Source organism: Adiantum capillus-veneris, chromosome 8, assembly GCF_014529385.1.
Source record: "Adiantum capillus-veneris isolate H3 chromosome 8, ASM1452938v2, whole genome shotgun sequence".
Taxonomy (NCBI): Eukaryota; Viridiplantae; Streptophyta; class Polypodiopsida; order Polypodiales; family Pteridaceae; genus Adiantum; species Adiantum capillus-veneris.
Window position 1 is genome coordinate 44,023,145 of NC_140938.1, and position 25,548 is coordinate 44,048,692.

Consider the following 25,548-nt stretch of genomic DNA (forward strand, 5'->3'; position numbering starts at 1 on the left):
ATCGAGGGAACTGCCTTCATGTTGGAAAGAAGGCCTTCTCCAATTATTATCGAAACAAATTCTATGCGAGGAGTTCCGACACCAACGGCCAATGACTCTCATGCCTATAGTCTATAAATTAATGGCTAAGATGCTTGTTAATAGTATAAAAGATTATTTACATTCTATTCCACATTGCCAAATTACTGATAACCTAGAAAATGTCATTCTTGGAATGAAAATATGCAAAGTAGACTCAACAAAACGTATTGATTATGCAGGTAGACATAGAAAAGGACTTTGATACGGTCTTATGAGATTTCCGAGGTAATGCAAAGACTTGGATTTGGACCTAAAATTGCACAGGTCATTTATTTGCTCTATATCACAACACTTCCACATGTTTACTGGATGTCTTTCTTATTGATCCTTGGTCTCTCGGTCGATCTGCATACAAGGATGTCCTCTCAGTGCTTTGCTTTATGCTTGAGCTTCTCATCCTTTGTTTATGTATCTAGACTTTTTGACTTTCACTGATGCACTGCATGGTTTGAAATTACCATTTGGGAAGGAATTCATTGGTCAAGCCTATGCAAATGACTCTTTGATTACACCACAAAATCATTATGATGATGCACAACAAATTAAACACTCTCCACCTCTTTGCAATTGCAACTAGGTTGAAATTTAAATTTTGCAAATTCAAGTTACTCCTTCTGAATGCTTATGAATGACACAAGTTATTATGGCCGGGTGAAATTATCTCCCCCCACACTCTAGTGCATCACGTGGTATAGGCCTTCTAAAGGTGCATTTGGAGGGCCCTCCAAACTAATTTGTGTGCCCCATAAAGTACAACACCCACTTGTTAGAAAAAACAAGATGATTGCTACACATTTGCGGGGGGGTGCCTCACCATCCTCCATAATAGCAAATTGTCTTTACCTTTTGTTGTAAGCAATACTCAACAACTAGGTTCACATAGAATTTTTGCGTTGATGAAGGGCCTTGCGATGGTGAGGCCCCTGAAAGGGTTTGTCTGGGGGTTCGAAGACATGTTTCAACATGCCAAAACAAGGAGAATAGGCACATTGGTGTATTGAAACCCTAAAGAAGATAGGGTTTTGAGAGAGGGATACGTGTCCCCCTAGTTAATCCCTCTCTTAAACATTCCATTCAAATGACCCTATTCAATGAGCTTAAGTCAACGGTCTATAATTGCTCACAACAAGCTTAATCAAATGGTCCACAATTGCCCCCAAGTGTTTCCACAGCCTACCACGGCATGTTTCATACGTGACACTCGAGAAAGCCTCATAAAGGGGTGGATGGGTGCTTAGTATGTCACATTTGGGTGGACAAATTGAATCAAAAGAATTTTGACCACGTGCACCAATGAAACAAGCCCATTTGGAAAACTGTCATGTAGCGAGACCTCGTTAGTTGAAGGCGAACTGTTGATGTTCATGCCACCGTTTTTTTGTGTCCTATGAAATATATGTAGCGATAGACAATGGGTCCCAACTGGCTTGCTTCATCCATCAGCATCTACCAACTCATGCTTGGGCAGCCTAAGGTCTTATGGGGGCCAAAAAACCATGAAATTAAACTCCTTTACTGAGCTAGACGATAGCTTCATCCATCAGCATCTACCAACTCATGCTTGGGCAGCCTAAGGCCTTATGGGGGCCAAAAAAAAACCATGAAATTAAACTTCTTTACTTGATGTTTTACGGAGCTAGACGATAAGGCTTCAAATTTGATTCACAGAAAAAGGACACGTTTACTTACACTTTTTCCTCCAGCATGTGAACACTTGTAGTTGCGCGCTGCGGTTAGCGAGGTGGGCACCATGCCGGCACTCTCTGCAAGGCTTGGTGATCTCCTTCGCTCTCACCTCGAAGCTAGCTCCTTACCCTCCTCTCTGCAGCTCAGATTCTATGGAAATCCTCTTAAAAAATACTCGTTGGGCCTTCACCCATTTGCTGTTAGGAGCAGCCCGTCGTCTTGTCTTTCTCCTCATGTCCTCAAGGTAATAATTCTTCCCTAGGCTACATCTGTGAGTGACTATTTTTTAATTTCTGTTTTTGTGTTTGTATGTGCCAAACACAATGCCAATGTGAAGGAAGAATGCTGCAAATTTTCAACTTGAATGGAGCAAGTGATAATGTGGGTTGTGGCAGCGGGGGTTAAATTCTTTAGCAATGCAGATTTTGAGGGCCCAAATGTTTTTTTCTATAAGTGGTCTGACATCGAGGCTTGTGTCTCTAGCATTGTCTACATTATTCTCGACAAAAAATGGAGATTTTTCAGCTATAATTACTGAGGCTCAAAGGTTTTAGTTCAGATTGAAAAACTCATCCTTGTGTCTATACTTGATGCACACTCTCTGACGCTCCTCAAATGATCATTCATTTCTGGCTGAAGCAATGGGATAATGACATCAAGAATGAAGTGAAGGCTTTTGTCGCATGGCCAATATGACTACCTTGTAATAGCAGGTTAAAGCTGCTAAGTTTAGAGGTTTCTTTTTGCACAGGGAATACAATTGTGGTGAGCAATGGTGAAGCATTACAGCATAAAGATGGCATTCATTCCTGTTTGACTCCTCTAATCTTATCATGAACTCTTAACACATGTACTTTCGTCTTTTGAACCTGTAGCTGTACTTGTAGTTTTCCGTCACATAACCTTGCTTTTGAAAGCCATTATGTTTGATCAGGCCTGCTAAGGAAATTATTATTGCAGTGATGGTATATGAAAGAACTGGCAAATTTTTATGGAAATAATGAAATGGAAGCTTCTTGTGATGCTTTATCTAGTGAGATGGTGTAGTATTTGGGGAGATATGTCCTCCTCTGTTACGAGGCTGTTTGGTCATAAGATCTTTTGGAATTTTGACCATCTTGTTAGTTGGTGAATGCATGTTGGAGAAATTTCTATTCTCAATCTCCTCTCGGTCCTCCTCCCTCTAGCCTTGCTACCATGTACTTTCTCTTGTGTATGGCTAGCCGTCTGTGGTTTGGCATATATGACCTCTTGGCCTAGCAGAGCTTTGATTGTAAATCAAAATCTTTGTGCAACAATCTCGTTTGCTACCTCTTACTGGACTCTACACCCTAGAGTTATGTCACGGTTGCGGTGCTCGGTGCACAATTTTTTGTGGAGTGGCTCAGATGACTCCAGAGACATGCGACCTAAAGTTCTTTGTTGCATTGTTATCATGCCTCGAGGGAGGGAGGTTTGGGCATTATTGATTCGGAGATGTAGAGTGGTGCATTGCTTGCCAAGCTCTTAGTTCGAGGTTTATTTTTTGGGACTAAGCCTTAGTTAGTAGCAATTTCTGTACCATGATTTATCTTCGTGCTTCTTGTACTATATTGTAATTGAGCACTCAATGCAACATTACTTGTACTTCCGAATTCATACATCTATATATCTAAATTCTAGTTGTCTCACTTTTTATCATCTGAATCTATTCTTTCAGTTTAGTTCCGTTGTTTCTACGACGTTCTTGTTTAGTAATCTGAAGTCTGATTTCTGTTCATCCTACTGATCTAATATCTAACATCTCACTCTGAAGTTCTAAACTTGGAATAACTATCAACTGACTAACTGCTTCCACTGCCCAAGGTGTGTGTACTGCTGCAACTTCAAGGCTCTTTGTACCAGATCATTGAATTTGCTAGTTGTTATGGTGCCTCTTGCTCCCTTAGTTTCTTATATTTGATCCACTCAGAAACCGTGCATTTCTCATTTTGGATTGATGAACAGTGATGGCTCTTGGTGCTCTACAAGTCGTTTCATCTTTATTGATGCTCCCTTGGATATATCTTAGATGCCATCTTTTATGTGATGCTTGTTGAGGATATGGTTGACTATACGTTGTACATTGATTCAATAGAGAGCTCAATGCTTGGAGGAGCTTGAGACGCAACCCTAAATTTGGAATGTATATGTCATTGACCGGAAGGGCCGACAAGTTGGTGACTGGAATCATAGTGATTGGGCTAGATGGGATAGTAGTCCGGAAACATCTCCACGTTGTTGGTTGAGGCCTCCTTACTAGATGTGGATTTCGTTTGCTGTACGTATGGGATCTGACATGGGGTAGCTACACGCATGATAGAGATTGATGTCGCTATTCTTGTTGATTGGCATGTCATGATTGGAGGTCAGACAACTTTGCCTTCTCATCAGCCCTTGGCGGCCTTGTGCTCATACCAAGGTTGCTTTTTCCCACCTCACGTCGATTGGCCGGCCGCTAAGTGCACGGTCCGCTCTCAATGAGTGAAAAGAGGAACAAGGGGAGGTCGGACAAGCCCTTCTTTCTTGGGTTACTTGTCACTCTTTAAAAACACGATTAGGAATTGACACGCCCAAGTGGACTTGGGTTACGTGCGACTGCAACAAGCAAAAATTTTATTGTGGTTCTTTTCTTGAGTGATACAGAACACTGCCAAAGCTCTGATACCAATGTAAGGTGCAGCGGAAGTGAATGTTAAACTTTGCTCAAGACGAGTGCTCCGAAATGTGCTCAAGGGTTCCTTTTACTTATGGAAGGAAGAGCCTTCCATTCCTTTAGTGAGAGAGAGTAAATGATCACAAACAAAGTGAATGACACTGTGAATGAAGGTGCTGAGACTGAGAGAGAAATGAAATGAAATGAAATGTTATATTAACGTCTTCAAAAGGCCAGAGTGACCTATGAGACCAAACTGATACAAAAGTGGTGAATCTGTTACAATGTCTGGGTATCTTAGTACTAAAGTACTAAGTGTGAAAAGTGTGAAAATAAATGCGAAAAACTAAATACAAAGTATTTAGTAGATAAACTTCTTAGAAGCATTCTGGGTGTCTGGCTAAAATGCTTCTAATCCTTTGTTGTAGTCTCCTCCGGTGAAGTGTGCTTTTGCATCTCGGTCGTGGTCGTCTCGATTTCCTAAGCTCAATTGCCCTGTCAATGAGGGTGCCTTTGGTATGAATGTGGGTACTCCTTTGTGCTCGCTGTTGGCCTCTTGCTCCTCCTTCCATTCCCGCTTCTCTCGATCCGGAGAAATCTGTGATCTGCCTCTGAGGCTGTAGTGCTCTTTGTCTTCTCATTAGATTATCCCTGTGCCGATGTAGTTCCGGTAGGTACAGGCCTAAGCATCTTTGATCCTGGTATTGCATGACTATCTAGAGGTCCAAAGCCTTCTTTAAATAGGCAATGGAAACGCCCACGTATCTCATAGTATACGGTGCAATGGCATATGTAGTGTAATTTTGTCTCCGGCTCCATTCCGCATAACTTGCAAATTCTGCTCTCAGGTGGGATTCCCCTAAATCTGCCAAATTCAATTTCTAGCTGGTGTGAGGATGTACGAATCTGACCATTAGCACATCTCAAACCATGAGACAGGTGGGTATCCATGTAGCTCGGGCGAATCACAAAACCATCTTCAGATAGCTGTAGGAAGTTTGCTTTGTAGTCGGCCATCTTCGTGCCCAATTCTTGTGTAGGGTCTACCCATGTCCTCTTAGTGTCCAACTGTATAAGATCCTGGTGGATGATTTTATTAATCTCCGTTCGTGTGATTGCCAGTGATGGATCCTCAAGAGAGTATTGGAAGGGGGGTAATCTTTCCATACTGAACTCGTGTCTCTGAAACCACGAGGACAGTTGCGCATACCAGCATGATGTATCTCGTTTCATTGCTAATTGTCGAGAGGATTCGAGGGCCAATCTAGTATATCGGCAATTATTTGTATCCCACAAACCATGTAGAAAGGACATTGATCTGGTAAGAGCTTCAATTTCTATCTGAGGGGCAGCTAGTTCTGCTCGGGTAATCGTGTGTGGTACGGAGGCCTTAGCTCTAATCATGCGGGAAATCATAGATACCAAAGGTCTCTCCATTGACTTCCAATTATCCTGATCCACAGATGGTCCCCAAATCTGGACCCCATAAAGCATAGCCGAAGCCACCACAGTATCAAAGAGCCAAAGTTTTGTTCGTGGTTCTGAAACTGCACTTGTGAACACATCCTCTCCAACCCTCCCAAGGCCGCAGAGGCTCTCGACAATCTAGCATCGACTGCTTTCTTAAGAGTAAACTTCGGTCCTGTAAATACCACACCAAGGTATGTGTATGCATCTGTGTACCCTACTGTATCCTGGCCATATGCAAATGTAGGTGCCGATCTCCTAACCCACTGCGGTGTGGTGTTAAACACCATAACTTTGGTTTTACCCAAATTTACCGACAGTTCGCTGTCCTCCGCGAATTTATGTAATGCATCTAACTGCCTCTGCATTCCATCTGGTGATTCTGCTATCAATACAATATCATCTGCATACAACAACAATATCATCTGGTGATTCTGCTATCAATACAATATCATCTGCATACAACAACAAAGGGATCCATGACCCTACAAGTTGAGCACCTTTGTCACCCTCTCTATCAATGTAATCTGATACCTCATCTATATACATACCAAATAAAGTAGGGGACAGTGGGCATCCCTGCTTTACTCCAACGGTGGAATGAACAATGTCGGAATCCCCTTCTGGAGTACGTACATAACCAGTTACTGACCCGTATAATGCCATGATCCCCCAGATAATCTCTTTGGGGACCCCTAACTCTTGCATTCTGCGCATCAATATGGCCCTTGGTACTGTATCAAAGCTTTCCGAAAATCCTGAAAGCTGTTAACAATACACCCTTTTCCCGCTTGCTCTTCCTTCCTCAATAATGGCTCTGAGCGTAAGAATATGATTTAAAGTGGAATAACCCCTCCTGAATCCAGCTTGTCCTGTTGCCCTTATGCCCTCATTCTTTGCCCATCTACTCAATTTTTGTTCCAGAATGGATGCGTACAGTCGGGTCAGTGTGTGACCCACCATAATGGTACGGTAGTTCCCGGGTATCATAGGATCCCCTGACTTGAAAAGAGAGAGAGAGAGAGAGAGAGAGAGAGAGAGAGAGAGAGAGAGAGAGAGAGAGAGAGAGAGAGAGAGAGAAAATGAAATGAAATGAAATGTTATATTAACGTCTTCAAAAGGCCAAAATGACCTATGAGACCAATCAGTTACAAAATAGTGAATCTAATACCATGTCTGGGTACAAAAGAACTAGAAAAGAACTAGAAGTGGAACAAAATACTACTACTACTACTACAATCTAAAACTACGTGGGTGTAGCAGCTGATACAATAGGTACCCGGTAAACTGGATGTAACAGTGTGTGAAACAAAGATGGAAGAAATGGTGAGGATCCATCCTCATCTGCACTCTGAATGTCGAGAGAGTATGGCTCGAATCTTCTGTTGTAGTCTCCGTCGATGCTGTGTAGCTCCTCTCCTCAGTCGCGGTCGTCTGTATCTCTGTAGCTCCAATGCTCGGTCGATGAGAGTGCCAGTAGTGGTCGAATGAGTGTGGGACGAGCTCTGCAGTGGTGGCTGCTCCTCTGGCTGTCCCATATCTAGTGAAGAGAAATCTGTAATGTGTCTCTGGGACTGCCTCTCTCTAGCTCTCCCCAGTAAAGTGTCTCTATACCTGTGTAACTCAAGTAGATATAGTCCAAGACATCTCTGATCCTCATAACTCATGACCCTAGATAGAGGACCAAAACCCTCTCTGAATAAGCAGTGGAAACGCCCCCGTATCTCATAGAACACTGTGCAATGACATATGTAGTGCAACTCTGTCTCTGGCTCTCTCTGGCATAATCGGCATATCCTGTTGTCTGCTGGTATCCCTCTGAATCTACCAGTCTCAATCTCTCTCTCTCTCTCTCTCTCTCGAAAAGAATACGACACCAGACGGTTCTCACAAACCCTCCTCCAAGGGCCCCCCTCTCTATGGCGAGAGAGGTCTATGCTATTGATTGCACAAATCTGGTACAATGGTCTAGATGCAATGGACTTGTCGACGATGTCGACGATGAGGACGGACTGAAATCTGAAAACGCTAGGGGCTGCAATTTGCTTGCTGAATTTTGACACTGTGTCGGCGAGGACGGTGATGGCGACGACGATGCGCTGAAAAACCGAGGTGCTGAAATCTGCGGACAGCGGGCTGAAACTGTTGATCTGACCGTGCAGCGATGATCTGATGCCGGTAGGTGAGATCTGCGAGGGTAGGGGCGGGATTTGCTGTGTCTAAGTGCTGAAAACTGAAAACGCTGATGCTAGGGGCTGATCTGTCTCGTTGGGAAACTGCAAACGCTGATGCTATCTGCAAAAACGCCAGGCTGGATCTGGGATCTGCAAAATGTCAGGGCTGATCTGGTGATGAAAAACACCAGAGGGTCTGTTGGCTGAAAACACTAGGGAAACCTGCCAGTGTTGCTGAGAAGGTGCACTACTAGTTGTAGGAACTTCTGCTGCTCTTCTGCCAGAAAGTGTTAGCGCTAGGTTTCTTATATATTAACTTAGCAAAGTTGCCCTACCCAGTTTCTCAACAAAGTCACTTATTAATAATAAGTGAAAAATGGATAAAATAGGGGAAATGGGTTTTGTGCACTGTAAAATGCTCATGATGGGTACTGACTGTCATGCTGATGATCATGTTGTGTGAAACCAGAGGATATGCAACTACTACAAGTGCCTGGACATGTATGGCGTGCGCAGAGGCTCACAAAGGTGCCGGAACACTTCCTAAGATGACCTGAACCCTAGACCTGAAGTCGCTTGTTTACATGCACATAGCGTTAGTTGTGCATGTGACAACTAAATGCTTCATGCCAATGCTGATAGGATGCAAACGCTAAGGCTGATTTGGTGGAAAAAACGATGGGCTGAACTGATTCAAAAATGCTCGGCTAAATTGATGCAAAACTGCTGATGATGTTGGGGTGCTGGCAATGGAAACTCTAGGTGCTGAGGTGCTGCGAGCGTTGGATGCTACTGCGGATATTGGGTTCTGATGTTCTTAAAACTAAAGGCCAAATGACTCTTTTATAGTTTTTATGTATTTGCCCTACCTACTTTATAGACGTCATGTCAAAGTCACTTATTAATAAATAACTTAAGTGAATGTTCATATGCCGTTATGATTAAGTGATTGGACTATGAAAGTGAGCGTATGCAACTACGACTTGCCTGATTATGCACGTCCTTCTAGAGGCTCAAAAGGTGCTAGGCTAGATCCTTAACTAAGACTGACATCGACCTGTAGCAATAGCTTGTCCATGTGGTTTAAGTGCAATGTGCAAGTGACATCATTAACAAAAGTCTAGTGCTAGTGACTCACGAGCCTTTTAGGTTCCACACTTTTGTAAGCCGCTCTATCGGGGGATCCCATGGAGTCACCATCACCAACTATTGGATAGCTCTTGGTTGCTCAAAGAACAAAAAACCACATAATAAAAAGAAGTTGCTCGTTGGAGGTGAGTTGTTCTTCATCATGGATACTGATGAGATAATTATTTGGATTAAGCTCTCAATAGATACGCTTACCTCCATTCGTTGTTCAGTGGCCACACTAGAGGCATGTTTGGTATGCAAAGTGGTGGGAGAAAGTCTATCAATGTAGCAGGTTTTGGATTCCTAAGGGGTACCTTTTTCGTGCGACTTATTTTGAGATTTGTGATAGTTTTTCTTTTGGGGAGAGGTTGCGATCGGGGTCAGTTTGAATTTTGAGGCATCCGATGAGGCTAGTCTAGCAGTGGCATGGAGTCACCTTGGCTTGACGAGAGCTTATTGTTACTTATATAGATGGAGGCAGGGGATGGGTCTAGCTAGTCTTGATGAGGGTCTCGCTGCTAGAGACAAATTTCCGCTGCTACAGACAAATTTCCAGGACTAGTGCCAGAGTTTCAGCCACATATTACTCAGGTTGGTAGTGGTTTTGAGTGTTGTTTTAAGTGAGTTGGTGCATCGTCCGATAGTTTTTACATCCCCGCCTATTGATTGATCCTTCATATCATGATGATGTGGATTTACTTGACGGACTTGAAGTGGAGAGAGAGAGTTGAGTGGGAGATGAACTGGAAGAACTAGAGCTGACCGAAGGTGCTTGTGGAACGTTGTGTGATCTACGAGGCAAAACGTGGCATGATTCATGTGGACTGTATGGAATCTTGGCGTGGCATGTCTGGACGTAGGTGACGTGGCTGTGGATGTTAGAGAGGTTTTTGGGCGCAATTACTGAAAGCATTGACTTTTAGTGCTTTTGAGCACTACTTTGTGATAACAGTTGATTTTGGTGCTATTGCACTTGCGAAAAAGAACTTTGATTTTTAAAGTTACTTTTTGGGATCATTCATTCCTTATTACTGCTGAGCGGGTGACTCATGCTACTTCATAGGGTAGAGAGGAGGTTTGTCCTCATGTTCGGCCTGTGGTTACTGTGGGTAAGTGTTGGATGTTGACGACTCCGTTCTATATACAGGAGATGCATGATGTAATACTTGCTGTTGATGGTGCCTTTTGTCCTGGTGACTCATCAGGTATCCTTGCAGATATGCTTTTCCATGGATTAATATAGAGTTTGCAGCACATATTTGATACAAGAGCTATGCCTCATATTATGTCTACTAGGATGATTTCTCTTATACAGAAAGGTGAGGATTCTACTTTCGTCGGTGGAGGCCAATTACTCTCACATCCTCCGTGTAAATTTTTTTGGCTCGGATGATCGGTGCACGATTGTGGCTTTTCTTAGGGGTGGCTCAGATGGTGTCCTCGGATGGAGTCCCCTTGGCACAGTTGATATGGAATCTTGGTGAGTTGGAGTGGCCCTCTGAGAAGACTGATGGGGAGAGAGTCTCCTTTGAGTACATTGTCGCGTCGGGCAACTGATCAGTTTGAGGAAGCAACATCCCCCTCACCATCTGCGCCAGTCGTGGCACTAGTTTAGGCAACGATTATCTTCCTTTTTGCCTACAGTTTCGGTCATGCATCTGGAGCCTCAGAGTCGGCCGCGTGATATCTTTCTGTTTGTGGATGATTGCACATGCAAGAATCCCTGTTGGCCCTTGGGGTGCACATTAATTGATAATGCTCAACTTGACATTTCTATTCAAGCAGAATTAGCTACCGGAGACATTATCTCAGTCTCACCTTTGATTGGATTTTTTCCAGTGAAGATTCAGGACTCTTCCGGCTTGGTTGATTTCCACATGCTGAAGGTGCCCCACTTTGATGTCCTTTTGGGTGGGGCGTTTTACAACAACTCTGCTGTTTTGGATTCACGCAAAAAAACCATCACTTTGCTGCAGAGAAGGCAGACTAATACTTTGGATGTGAAATTGAAGGGTGACGATCCTTCTTCTTGAGTCGAAAACACTAGTTTGTGATTGTTGATTTTCTTAATAATAAAAATATCTAGATTTTCTTAATAATAAAAATAACTAGATTGGGGGTTATGGGAAGTATTGAGTAAGCTATCTCTGACATGTAGATCCTGTGAATGGGTTCACAAGGGTGCTAGAGTAAGAGTCCTAGGCTTTCTAAACTTTCTGAGGCTTGGCGGTTGTAGGAGTATGTCCACATGGCACCGATCTTATTTGCAGGAGACCCAGGTTGCTGGACAAAGCTCTCATTAAAGTGGCTCTAAAGTAGTCGTATGGCACAGAGCATGTGTTCATGTAACGAACATAGCTCTCTCTGACAAAGCCTTGTCACCTATAACTGAACTTGCTCTTCCAGATTTTAAAGGCGTGAGAATCAAATTCCCTATGGGGCATTGAGTATACTTGTGATCTTCTAGTTCATGCTGACTAGCAAATCAAAAACTGCAGTCTGCACTAGAGCAGTAGTATGCAAAAGTGTATATAGACTGGTAGATTTCAAGTATCTGAGAATGGAAGAAGCCACTGGTAGTATCCATACCCTAGATGAATCCATGATAAGCCAAGATACATCTTGAAAGGGAAATGCAAGGCATGGACTGCATGGACTCATGGCAGCCATCTACGAGACAATATAATCATCATCTCCTACATGTTACATGCATAGGATTGACTAAGTAATACATCCCCACTAACATCAGTAGTGCTGGATTTAGGTATGATAATACCAAAATGCTGCCAGGCTGTCCAAACAGAATCAAACCTGAGGAATATTGCAATGTTTTAAACATAAAGCACAAGAGGCAACAGATAGCGTGCAATTAGATGGTCCTACACGTACGTTGAGAGGACGCTCTATTGCTTGAGTATGAAATTTAACCAGCATTGTGAATCTCACAGCTACCATCAATGTAAAATTCAGGTAGCCTCATGTTTATGGACTAGATTCTCCTTTCTACACTGTTTTTCTTACTATAGGAGCATCACACCAGAGTTGAAAAGCTTCTTGTGCTACACACACCTGGGCTATGCCATTTGTCTATGGTTGATGTTTGTCTCATCTTGTCTATTTGTCATCACATTTTGTGACATTGAGATTTGTTGTTAAAGCTCTAACTACTTCCTTTCAGAAAGATGATATACATAACAAAAGCTTTTTCTCTACAAGTGAAGCTGAGCACCAAAGATTAGTAGTTCAAGAGGATATTCAGCTTGCAACTGATGTTACTGAACAGACAACCTTTTCACAAATAGAAATACCAGATGAAATGAATGCGAATTTTCAATTGGGGGTTGCATCTGCTGCTGTAGCACTTGCATTCCTCGCATGCTCTCAAGCATGGGCTGGGCCAGAAATAGCGACTGTACAAGATGCGACAAGCTGGTGGGGTGACCTTGATGACATAAAGAGTGGTTTTGTGTCTGTAAGTATTTCTTAAGGCTTTCTGTGCTCACAGGCACCTTCTCACATTAATTTTTGACTCTCTTTTATTGGATTATGTGATCATCAGGCTTTCTTACTCATATTCTTCTCCGAGATAGGTGACAAGACCTTCTTCATTGCAGTATGGTTTTCTTTTTTAACTTTCATTTGTTTCAGAATTTCTGGAATTAAGTTTGATACAAATCTGCTTTAAACTAATGACTTTTTTCCAGAAAAAATCATTTCCAAGAATAGGGTTCAATTGAAAAGTTAATGCATGTGGTGTGTGATTGTGATTGGGTTATTGGGGAAACCGTATCCCTTAGGATTCACTTTTGAAATGGTTATAATAGAAGATTATCTCTCTGTTACAATATACATGCCCAAGAAGAAATCTCTAGGAGGCTAAATGGTAGAAGAAGGATATACAATTTCTTGATATGCTCTATCGAGCTACTATCTTGTTGACGATAGACTAAAATTAAAGAGTGGCTATAGCCTATCGTCATATTAGACTGCAAAGGAGAAGATTTCTATTGAACTGCTTTAAGAGTGAGGATTGGTTAGTATGAGTATCTTGTGATGCCTTCTGATTTAATAAACGATCAAGCTGCTTCTATGATGTTTATGTATGCTTCTATAATGTTTATGCATGATGTTTTAAAACCATTTATCGGGCATTTTATGATTGATTTCATTCATGATGTGTAGATATATAACAAATCTTTGTGAGAGCACAAACCACCTATGCTTGCTGTATTTCAAGGTTTAAGAGAGAGAACTGAGCTAGCAAATGAAGAGAAGCCTTTTCTAGGTTTTTGGAGATCGGGTATTTAGGCTTATTCTCTGCTGAGGGGATCAAGGTGGATCCCAAGAAGTTTGCAATGATATTAGCTTGGTCCACATGACAAAATATTACTCTTTTGCACCCTATGATGTGGACTAGTGTGCAACAAGATAGCTTTGTAACACTGACAATTAGAAAATTGTGGGTGTAAAAAAACCATTTGACCTACTTACAGATGCTAGTAGCATTGTTGTTGAGCAATCCAAAGAAGGATGACGAATAGCCTTTGAGGGTAAAGAAACTCGTAGCTAGTGCAACCAGAAATGGTGGATTTATGAGCAAGGATTGTATGCTATTGTTCATGCTGTCAAGATTTGGTGCCATTAATTTTATGGTGCTGAATTTAAAGTGTGTTCTGATAATCGTGCTCGTAATTTCTAAATGTGTACTCAACTAGACGTATGTTGTTGTCAAGCTGGATAGGCTGAGATTATGTATGAATTTTACATGGAAATTGGAAATCCTTTATGAGAAAGGTCTTGATAATGCGGTTGTGAGCACTTTATCATTTACTATGGACAACATGAGCTTTATAATGTGGAAAATATCGTTGCTCCAAGGAGGACGGTTCGAAATTATTTACGAAGGTCTAGGCTTGCACAATGCATAAATGTTGACTACTCAGCCTAGACTACATTAACAACTTCAATTTTGTTTGTGAGTTTCTTAGTTGAGGATGGGTTCCACGTGGAAAGATATATGCTCCTTGTGCATAGGAACTAAGAGAAAAGTTATCAGTGATTGCCATGACAGCCCTTTTGTGGGTTGTCCTGGCATAAATAGGACGTTGCAATAGTCAGACAGAGATTTTGGTGGCCCAATCTACATTGAGGTCCACAAGTATGCCACTCAAGCTAAGGGAATTACGATGGCTTGTTATTTTCGTCCTTAACAAATTGGTAAAGCATTTTAGTGGATTTTTTCACAGTTCTATCACTGAACACATAGAGCAAAGGATTATATTTTTGGTGTGGTAGATTGCTTGAGCAAGGTGGTTTGTTTGATACTTGCAATTGAGATTGCAGATGCTCCATAACTGGATGATTTACATATTCATATTACATGGATCTTCTTTCGTTTATCACATTTGATGGAGATGAAAGGTTGACAGATCATTTTTGATGGCAACTTTTACTGAAGTGAATGTGATGTTTTGCATTAGCAGTAAGATCAACCTTAGTGTGATGGGCTAAGTGAAAGAGTGTGAGCCTAAATTTTTAATAGGTGGCCTTAGAAGGTACCTACATTAGAGTTGCTCAGCAAGTCATGGATTTCTCATCCTCTGAGATGAACTAGTGAATAATCAAATTTTACCCTTCGGTACTAGGGATTCTGAGTTTACCAGATAGTTGGCCCATGACAGCTTTCCTGGGAGAGTAAATTTTTTTTTGGGGGGGGGAGGGGGGGGGCACTTGCTTTTCATCATCCTCAATGCAAGCAGGGATGGGAAGAAATGGGTCATCCCAAAGGCCAATTGTATGCAGGAAGATGTGGTTTTACCTTAGAATAAATAAGCACCCCTAAAATGGGGGAGTGGGATCAGTCACTTGGTTGGCTGACTGGTGGCCTGACCCACAAAGCAGCCCTCGTAGCTACAATTGAGGAGTGCTGCTGTTGGGGTCGAAAGGGCCAAAGAAATAAACCATGGAAGGGCCTGAGCTGTGCAGTGCATATAGAATAGAAACCAATGTATATGCTCTGAGATGGCTTGTTTACTGCATGACATGTTTTGTGGACTTCATATTTGCATGCTTTATGCACACACACACAGGAGCCGGTAACGTACATTGTGTAGATTTGTGAGCCCTGCAAATACATCTTTTTTCCTTTTCCTATTGCAAGAAGAAACTGTTTAATGTCTTCTTTATTTTTGCATTTACTTCCATAGCCTCATCATGGTTGTGAGCTGATTATTTTTGCCTTCTCTGGCTCCTTCAATACAGGCTGTTCTTGCATCACGGAAGTCCAATGCAGCAGTTTTTACTGGCACATTTGGGGCCCTTGTGTATATCTTAGATGAAATTTTGTGACTCCTTTCTTTCAAAAACCATATCTTTTCTGCTCCTTGAGAGTCTCAATTGTCTTTTTGCAGGGCGATGACATTTATTTCCGTGTTTCTAGGTCGGGCATTCCATTACATCGATGGGGTACTGCCTTTTAGGTAAATGGTTGTTTCCAGAGAATCAATGCAAGGTTTTCAGCATGAAGATTGCTTGCATGTGTTTTCCACTATGAGACTTAGTGTAGGAAAGCAGGCAAGTGCCTCAAGCCTATTGCCTCAAGGCTTAAGAAACTTTCAAGAGAGGTTCTTAACACTTTGAGCCCTTGGGGTTTATTTGCAGCTTAGGAGAGAATGATCTACCACTTGATGATTTGGCTGCTGTTGTTCTTTTGGTAAGAAAAGAAAGAATCATCTTCTCTGAAGTGTGCTGTTTGGGGATGCTTAAGAAAGTGGCATGAGCTGGCAGTTCATCTTTGGATTGTATGAGTAGTTGAAGAAAATATTTCTTAGCTTCTCTTGCAACATTATTTTTCAAATTTCAGATGCCATTGCTAAATGCAGAATCTGACCAACTTTAGTCAGTAATTTCTTAGGTTTACTTTGGTGCAACAACCCTTCTAGAAGCTGCTTCGATGGAAGGTTCTAAAGCTCAAGAAGAACAACAAGAGGTATAAAGGGTGTCAGTTTTATCAGTTCAATCACAATTTGTTCTAAACCTTGAAGTTTGTACGCTTAGGTAATTCCATTTTTGTTCTGATATGGTTGCTTATGTCGCTAACAAGTCACTGATGAGAGGCATTCATGTAATTACTTAGGCAGAACTCGCCATTGCTGGATTAGGAGGCAATGGAAAAGGATCAGCAATCACAAATACAGCATTTGCCACTTTTGGTCTCGTTTTTGTAGCTGAATGGGGAGATAAATCATTCTTCTCAACCATTGGTAAGAGACACAAGAAACTGTTATTGTTCCCATTGAATGCTGTACTCTTCTTTGGTGCTTGGATTTTGCAGTTTTCTTGACTCGGGTTAGGGTGAACATGAATGAGCTATAAATGCTTTGATAAAATATTATTGAACTGATTCTTTTGGTAATACTATGCTTTCTTTTGCAACCTGAAAATTTCAATTACACTTTGCAGGAAAGATCGCTTCTATTTCATTTCTGAATAACAATTTAAGATTCTACAAGCCCAAACCTACTTGGCCTTGACATCAGCATAATATTTCTTGTGTTTGCACTCCATGTTCTATTGGTGATGGTGGAAGGCAAGAGAAATAAACACACACATGCAATAGGGCTGGATTTAGACTCACCTCGAATTAATGCCAAAGCATATCAGTTCAATATTTTTCATATTTGGCATAGCTCACATCTCCTGATGTTACGCACTAGTCGCCAAACCTCTTTCACACTCACGACAAAAGGAAAACATTAGCTATTAGTGACAAGAATTAGATTTGCATAATTATTACTTCATCTATTGCTAAAGATGATTATGTGCTCACATCTGCGTGCAATAAAATGGGAAAACCATTCTTATGTATGGCGGGAAGGTGGCACCACTCTCACACAATTATTATAAACCTTAAGGAGCTTGCCCTTCCTTGTATATGTGTTTCTCCTCTGGTGTTGAAGGGTCATGGTATGCTTCTTCTCAAGTGTTTCGCTGGCATGATTCTCCTCCAAAGTTAAAGTTAAGAGGGTCACTTGCTTTTTGGATTTGTGGTGCATGGGGAGGAATCCATTACCCTGAAGTTATGTAGGTGCTCCATCTGCACAATATAAGCCCAAAGAATCACAAAACGGGTTGGCTTAGTTCAATGAGCCTTGTTGACACTTACAAGAGATCTACCCTTTACCAAAATCAAGGAATAGTACAATCAGGATTACTTCAGCATCAACCTCCCCCCTCTCTTTGTGGGAGAAGGTTGTCTCAAGGAACCAAAAATAGCTCTGGTAGAGAATAGGGGTAACAGAACATGATGTGGCTTCCTCATGTCAAAGAAAGGACTGATATGGATGAACAACGTACTTCTCTGACGCTGCCCGTGTTTATCAACCAAGCAACTTGTTTTCATAGAATTGTTTCTGTTTTCTTTGGAGAATAAGACAGTGCCACTGTGCTCACGTGCACCCCTTGGTCCTCTCCTGGTCTTATGAAAACAGCATATAATTAGGAAATACCACCAAGGGTGGCTATTCGAGGCCCAACGGCTTTCTGAGAAGAACTCCACCTCTAGAGCATGTTGCCAATGCTGAACATAGCTGCAATAAGAGCTTTTTGAGCTATCACATCCCACATAGGAAGATTGTTACCCACTAATCAAGGTAAAAAAGTGAGGACATCAATTTATTTACGCATTGTTAGACGTCCATCCTGTTTAGTATATAAGAGATCCTAGAGGGTCACTTTCTTGACAAGTAGGCACCCTCAGGATCATCCATATGGGCGTTTTTGTAGCAAGCTGCAGCCATCACCTTTTTGGATGATCTTTCCCGTGCAACGAGATTCCAAGCAGCAGCCTTGGTCGACTAGATTTGGGGATACTTTGTCACCAAAAAAGCCAACATATAGAGCATAATTTTTTGTTCAGCCTTAGAACAACCTGCCTATTGCGGTGCCAGATCAGGCCCATTAGGGTCTCTATTGCTTGTGTATTTGCTTTCAGCAGAGCCATCCTTGCTGGGGCAGTTTTAGCCATGTTTCCATCCTTTGGGCGACCCCAAATAGTTATTTAGACATGCAATTTTGGAAGCAACAGTTCACCCTTCAGATTGGGGTGGTTTTCAGCCTTTAAGTGCCTAGCCAAAGTGTGAGGAAATGCGCATAGTAACCTTGTAATCACATCAGTCCTAAATATCTTCTTTTGTAATCCATGTAGTATGCAGATCGAGCGTATCCAAAGTGTGAGGTGCAGTGGAAGGGTTTAAGGATTTTAACTTGGATCTAGTACTTTGCACAAACACAAGGTTACGTTACTTCAATTGAGTGAACTGAACTGAGAGAGAAGAAGAAGAAGAAGAAGAAGAAGAAGAAGAAGAAGAAGAAGAGGATTTTAACGTAGGAAACTATCCCAAGAGACCTTAAAGATCTATCCGACGAGGAGAGTTGAACTCAAGACTTGTTATTAGAGAGAGAGAGAGAGAGAGAGAGAGAGAGAGAGAGAGAGAGAGAGAGAGAGAGAGAGAGAGAGAAATGAAATGTTATATTAACGTCTTCAAAAGGCCATAGTGACCTATGAGACCAGAAAGTTACAAGGTGGTGGATCTGATACAAAGTCAGAGTAACAAAATAACCTAATCAACAGTACAGAACAAAGATATATATTATGGGATTCTAGATAGGTCGATGTGAGCTAAGCCGAAAAACCAAGCAAGAGTGGGCGGCTAGTTGGGATAGCTGAATCACAAAAGATATAGCATCGGTCGTTGGCGGATCTCATCAATTTCCTCCATGGTTAGTAGTCTGACCGGGCGCTGTGCATGCCTGGCCAGCGTGCTCCGAATCTTTTGACGTAGCCTCCGTCGATGCTGTGTAGTCTTCGCAGTTGTGGGCGCCTGGATTTCCATAGTTCAATCGCTCGGTCGATCAGTGTGCCTCTGGTGTGAGACGAGGGGGAGCTCTGCTTTGGGAGTGGCTCTTGCGGCTGTCCCGTATCTACTCTAAAGAAGTCTGTGATCCGTCTTTGAGGCTGGCTAGCCTCGCCATTCATCAGGCTCTCTCTGTGTCTGCGCAGCTCGAGCAAGAACAAACCGAGGCATCTTTGATCTTCGTATCCCATTACTCTTGAGAGTGGTCCAAAACCCTCTCTGAACAAGCAATGGAAGCGGCCTCATATCTCGTAGTAGACGTGGCAGCGGCATGTATAATGCAGCTCTGTCTCAGGTTCCATGTCACACAAGGGGCATGTCCTGGCCTCTGCTGGTACTCCGTTGTATCTCCCAGTTTCAATCTGCAGCCGGTGAGACGATGTGCGTAAGTGGCCAATAGCACATCGTATCCCATGAGACAAATGGGTATCCATGTATCTGGGTCTCGTCACAAAACCATCTTCCGTAAGCTGGAGAAGGTGGTCTCTGTAGAAAGCCATCTTCGTGCCCAGTTCTTGTGCTGGTTGTATCCATGTCCTCGTGGTGTCTAGCTGGGTCAGGTTTTGGCGGATGAGCTTGGTGATCTCCGACTGTGTAAGAATGAGAGATGGTGCATCCAATGAGTACTGGAATGGTGGCAGCCTGTCTATGCTGAACCCATGCGCCTGAAACAATGATGTCATCTCCCCATACCAGCATGTTGTATCTCCTTGTATGGCTAACTGTCGAGAGGACTCAAGTGCCATGCGAGCATATCTGTCTCTGGGGAGTTCCCATGTGCGGTTTATGAAGGAGACTGATCTGGTGAGCGCCTCCACCACTAGTGGGGGGGGGGGGGGGGGGCGCTAGCTCTGCTCGGATAATGGCCTGTTGTGCTGATGCGTTGGCTCTAATGAGCCGCGAGATCATAGAGACGAGAGGTTTCTCCATGTTCCCCCATCCGTCTGTGCGACCCGGCCTCCCGTGGTGATCCAATGAAGGTCCCCATATCTCAGCCCCATAGAGCAATGCTGAAGCCACCAAGGTGTCAAAGAGCCAGAGCTTCGTTCGGGGCTCCAGAAACTGAACCTGCGAACACATCCTCTCCAGTCTACCCAATGCTGCGTGGGCTCTAGTCAGTCTGGTCTCTGCTGCTCTTCTGAGTGAGAATGTGGGTCCAGTAAAAACCACTCCAAGGTAAGTGTAAGCGTCTGTGTACTCCACAGTCTCCTGGCCGTATGTGAATGTAGGTGCTGATCTCCTGATCCATTGTGGGGTGGTATTAAACACCATAACCTTGGTTTTACCAAGGTTGACAGACAAGCCACTTTCGTGGGCAAACGTATGCAGAGCATCCAGTTGGCGTTGCATTCCCTCTGGGGATTCGGAGATCAACACAATATCGTCCGCATATAACAAAAGTGGAATCGATGTCCCTGCCAACTGTGCACCTTTATCCCCGTCCTTGTCAATGTAGTCAGAAACCTCATCCACATACATACCGAAAGGAGTAGGAGAGAGTGGGCAACCCTGCTTCACCCCAATAGTGGAGTGAACCGGTGTAGAGAGTCCCTCCGGGGTGCGTACATGCCCTACTACTGATCTTTACAATGCCATGAACTCCCAAATGAGCTCTGTGTGTACCCCCATTTCGTGTAATCTGCGCATCAATCTAGCTCTGGGTACTGTGTCAAAAGCTTTGCGGAAGTCCACAAAGCTACAATAGATCCGTCTCCCATGAGATCTACCTTCCTCGATGATGGCCGTGAGTGTCAAGATATGGTCAAGAGTAGAGAAGCCTCTCCTGAACCCTGCCTGCTCAGTTGCAGGCATTCCTTCCCTCTCTGCCCATTTACTCAGCTGTTGCTCAAGAATGGATGCATACAACCGTGCCAGTGTGTGCCCAATCATAATAGTGCGATAATTCCCAGGATCCATGGGGTCTCCTGACTTGAAGATAGGTACGATCGAAGATAGGCTCCAAGTGTCCGGTAGGCCCTCACACATGGCACGGTTAAACATAACTGCTAGAAGCTCTGCTAGTAGGCCATCATGATCATATGCTCTCCCAGTCCTCATCCTGTGAATAGCTTTCTTCACCATCTCAGCGGTGAAAAAAGCACATGTGTGTGGGCATTGGTCGGGGGGGTTAGGGAGAGGCGTCTGTCCAGGTACTGTGTACAAAGATGATGTGTAATGACCCCAGGTGTCTATGGAGGAAATAGCGGGGGGGGGGGGGACTGCTCATGGAAGATCCGCCACGCCTCACGTGAGTCCTGACTCAAGAATAGCTGATATAGATCCTGTTCGAGTCGAGCCAAAAAAGCCCTCTTCTTCCGCCATACCAGGCGTCGGAAGTCAATCTGTGACTGTCTGTGAGTGACGTCCCCCAAAAGCACCTCCCTCTGAAGTCTGGCTCTAGTTTGGGGGCACTCTTCATCGTACCAGCTGTTCTGAGGCATGCTCCTTGATCGGCGGCTCTGCTCATGCTGGGTGTGTGGGTATGCTTCTACTGCTCCCTCATGTAATGTCTGTGTCAGTATAGTAGTTAGCTCCTCCAGAGGTCGCCCTGGCTCCTCAGTGCATAGGCGTCTGTAAATCCCATCCATGTATACAGAATCCGTCTGTCGTGTGAATGTATAGCGAGTAGGGGCTGCTACTCGTGGCCTGTGTGCTACACTGAATTGGAAAGAGATGGTCATTGACACCAGAGCATGATCCACTGCCACCCCGGTCGGTGTGGGCCCAACTGTGAGATCCTGGATACTAGAGATGAGATTCGGTTGTGCCATGACATAGTCCACCGTGCTGGCTCCATGTCTGTGTGGGAAGCATGTAAAACTTCCCGCAGCAGGAAATCTTTGTAGGCCGTTCAAGATGGCCAATCCATGTGCAGTGCCCATATCTATTAGGTGTCTCCCATACTCAGTATATTCCTTATCGTGTGATAGTCTGGAAAGGCCCGTATCTTCCACATCTATCTCTCTTAGCATCTCCTCTGAAGTATCATAAAACACTGCCTGGTGATGGGCAATCCTAGCATTGAAGTCCCCGAGGATGATAATGTCACCGTCTCTAGAGAACTCCCATATGTCGTCATCTAAAATAGAGAAAGGGGATTGTCCCTTAGGTGGTGCATAAACTGATGTGCTCGGGGGAAAGTAGCAAATAGCTAGGTAGAGATATCTGCCAATCTCTGCTTTCAATCCTCACCCACATGTATCTAGCCTGCTCATCCCTGTGGGCTATATGTATCAGTGGCTGCAGATCCTCTCTAAATAACACTGCCACTCCCCCCGAGCCCCGCCCTCTGTGTTCTGAGCATGTCTCCTATTTGTAAGCTGTCTCCCACCTGTATCCACTGATGTGAGGCATGGATTGCCGAGGGGCCTGGTGTGTCTCAGAGTAAAAGATGATGTCTCTTCCAGTAAAGCTATCCTCAAAAGCACCTACATCAAGACGCATAGATCCATTACAGTTCCAGGCAGCCACTTTGAGTGTGGTCCCATAAATCTCGCACCGTCATGTGGAGCGTCGCTCTAGTATTACCACTTTTCCATCTCGGTAAAAAGCAATCTTGCCTTTTTCCCTTGCCGCTCTAATCTCCGGCATTACTTCCTGCATATGAGCGATCTGCGAGAGGGTGAGATCATCCCCGAGAAAGATGCCGGTCTCTTTAAGAGTTGGTCTTTTCTTCAAGAAAGACTTCTTCAATGCAAACTTACCAATGCAAACTAACTCTCTCTCACTCTCACTCTCACCCTCTCTCTTCCTAGCGCCCCCTCTCCCTGATGGCTATTTAGGAGCCCCTCCTCCCCCATTTTCAGGGTTGGCAGTGCACCTACCCCCCCTAATGTGAGCGTGCTCTACGCGGTGGAGCCCTCCATTGAAGCTTGAGAGCAGCCCCTTGCGACATATGTGGTAGCCTTGTGCTCCCATTGTCAAGAACAAGGGATCTCACAGTCATAGACACCTTCTGGTGAAGTTTCATCGCGAGAAGCTGCCGTAGACGCTCTCTTAGCAGAGTGCGGCTGCTTGAATTCTTTGTTTTCAGCCCCTAATCACCTCGATTAGGGCTGTTTTCAGCAGATCAGCCATAGAAATTCTCCTCTCTCTCCTTATCCTAAGTCTACATCAAGTTTGGCGCGATTCCATCGCGAAGAAGACCTCTGTTTCGGCATAGGGGTGTGCACAGGTAAGAATTTCAGGTTATGTGCAGAAAATTACAGCAAGCATGTGCGTGTGCATTTTGCTTGTTTCTCTTTTGTGTTCGATGCATGAATGAATGAGCATGAAGGCAGCACATAACGGAAGATGGACTCTCCTCTGTGAGAGTTTCCGATGAGCTGTTTCGGAAGATAGACTCTCTTTTCGAGAGCTTCCAACCAGTCTCGCAGAAGAGGGAAAATCCCCTAAGCAGTAAGAAAGTGGAAACACTTTCTCAGTCAGTAGTCAGAACAGAACAGAACAGAAGAAAGAATAGAGGACGGGCGTATGCCCCGTTCCTGTGCTTGTAAAGATTCTCCCTTAGTAATAAAGATATTCTCTTTATGGGGGGGGACCAGCCCATCTTCTGGTCCCCAATGAAGTGTCAAGTTTTCTCGCTCCCTCTAATTCTCTTGAGTATTTGAAGTGCAATTAAACGTCAGTTTACGCTTCCGTATTTTTGTGACAGTGGTATCAGAGCAAGGTCCTCTCTCCTTCCTGAAGGGATTGACGACTCTTGGCAGACTGCAGAAATGGGAGGACGCGAGATAGAGTTCTCTCTCCTTCAACAGCAGGTGGAAGAGTTGCAAAAAGCTCTCTTTCATCCAGAAGTCCAAAAGATTCTCCATACTCTTGAAAAAGGGAAGGAGAAAATGCCGATGGGGTCGGGAGAAATCCCGTAGAACCCAAAGGCGCCACAACCAAGAAAAGATCCTTTGACTGGAACTTCCCGCATGCACGAGAGGCAGAAGAAATCTCCAGAACGTCATGTGCGGTTTAATCCAAAAGTTCAAGAGCAGGATCCCCCTGATTCCCCTCAGTTCTCTTTCATGAAGGATTTGGAAGACATAGTTTCTCCGGAAGACATGTTTCTCGACGATCCGTCGCAGCAAGAAGTACATTCAAGGAAAAGGACTCCTGTCCCCAAGGAGTCTAAGCATAGAAAGAAGGAGCACCATAAGAAGAAGCACCACAGGCAGAAAACATTCAAGTCGGGAGATAAAGATGTGAAATTCGACACCTACAATGAACGGCGTGATAATGACAAAGCTTTGGCTTTCATCCGCCAATTTGAAGTTGCATTTGCTGAAGGGAATTTTAAAGAAAGATCCAAGCTTCGCCATGTTAGTTTGTACCTGAAAGGCACCGCCAACAATTGGTGGTTAACCCTTATCCTGGAAGATCGCAAACCCCAAGATTGGACCGCTTTCAAGAAGGAGTTCTACGCACAGTTCCTTCCTCCAGACTATGAGGAAGAGGTAAAGAAAGAATGGGATCGACTTTCACAGTCAGAGAACGAAACTGTTCCACGCTATGTGGATAGGTTTTGGGACGTTCTCTTGAAAGTCACTCCATTCAAGAAGATTGACGATTCGGAGAAGATGCGCAAGTTTGAAGCAGGTTTGCATGAAGCCTTGCAAAAGGCTATGAAGCTTTATGCTCGAGGTAACTTGCAGATACTTATGGAATCAGCCCGCATAGCTGATGGAATACATGACATGGGTACTCCCAGGAAGATGGAGCAAAGCACTTACCATGCTAAGCAGAAGGCTCTCCATGAGCAGCCTACCTCTGCTACTTCTTCTCAAAAGAAGAAAAGAACCGCCTCCGAAGCAGAAGCAAAGCCAAATCAGCCCAAGAAAGGGAGATATCTCTCTCCTGCTGAGTTGCGAACATATATTAGTGAAGGAAGATGCTTCAAGTGCGGACAAGTTGGTCATATGAAGGGTGACTGTCCTACCAAACCTCCACAACCACCCTCTTCCAATGCAGTCCCAGATGTACAGGGAAATACAACCAAGGATGGAAAAGAAAGAGCTCTTCTCAAAGCATGGGGTAGTATCAACAACCAGCGGGCTCTTATTTTGTTTGACCCTGGTAGCATAGACAACTTCATCTCTACCAAGCTAGCTGACGACCTGAACTTGCAGCCCAATCGTTTCGGAGTCTCTATTCAAGCGCAATCTGCTTTCAAAGGGCAGAACTCAACCTCTACTCCAATCATAGGGAAGTTGAATCTAAAGGTCGACGACTACAAGGATCAAGAGTCTTTCTTACTAGCTTCACTTGAAGGATGCGATGTTATCTTGGGAATGCCTTGGCACTACAAGATGCATCCCATTCCTGACTATGTTCAGAAAACCTTATCTTTTGCTCATAAAGGAAAGGAGTATCTTGTACTTGCAGATGCAGGTGATTGGCGTATTCCTATCGCCAATCACATTGCCATCAAGAA

At 43.7% G+C, this 25,548-nt stretch overlaps 1 protein-coding gene across 2 annotated transcripts in view; it reads left to right on the forward strand.

Moving 5' to 3' along the window:
- The first annotated feature begins 1,769 nt into the window (after positions 1-1,769).
- LOC147452052 (GDT1-like protein 1, chloroplastic) overlaps positions 1,770-25,548 on the forward strand; it is a 48,340-nt gene continuing 24,561 nt past the window's right edge. Inside the window, exons 1-8 of one of the 2 annotated variants that reach the window (XM_086517875.1) lie at positions 1,770-2,011; positions 12,392-12,685; positions 12,773-12,826; positions 15,475-15,536; positions 15,624-15,692; positions 15,874-15,925; positions 16,127-16,201; positions 16,349-16,475. In XM_086517875.1, coding sequence (XP_086374001.1) covers positions 1,832-2,011; positions 12,392-12,685; positions 12,773-12,826; positions 15,475-15,536; positions 15,624-15,692; positions 15,874-15,925; positions 16,127-16,201; positions 16,349-16,475 — 913 coding nt within the window. In that variant the 5' untranslated portion in view covers positions 1,770-1,831. The remainder of the gene's footprint in view (positions 2,012-12,391; positions 12,686-12,772; positions 12,827-15,474; positions 15,537-15,623; positions 15,693-15,873; positions 15,926-16,126; positions 16,202-16,348; positions 16,476-25,548) is intronic. The other variant, XM_086517876.1, reaches the window with a different exon arrangement.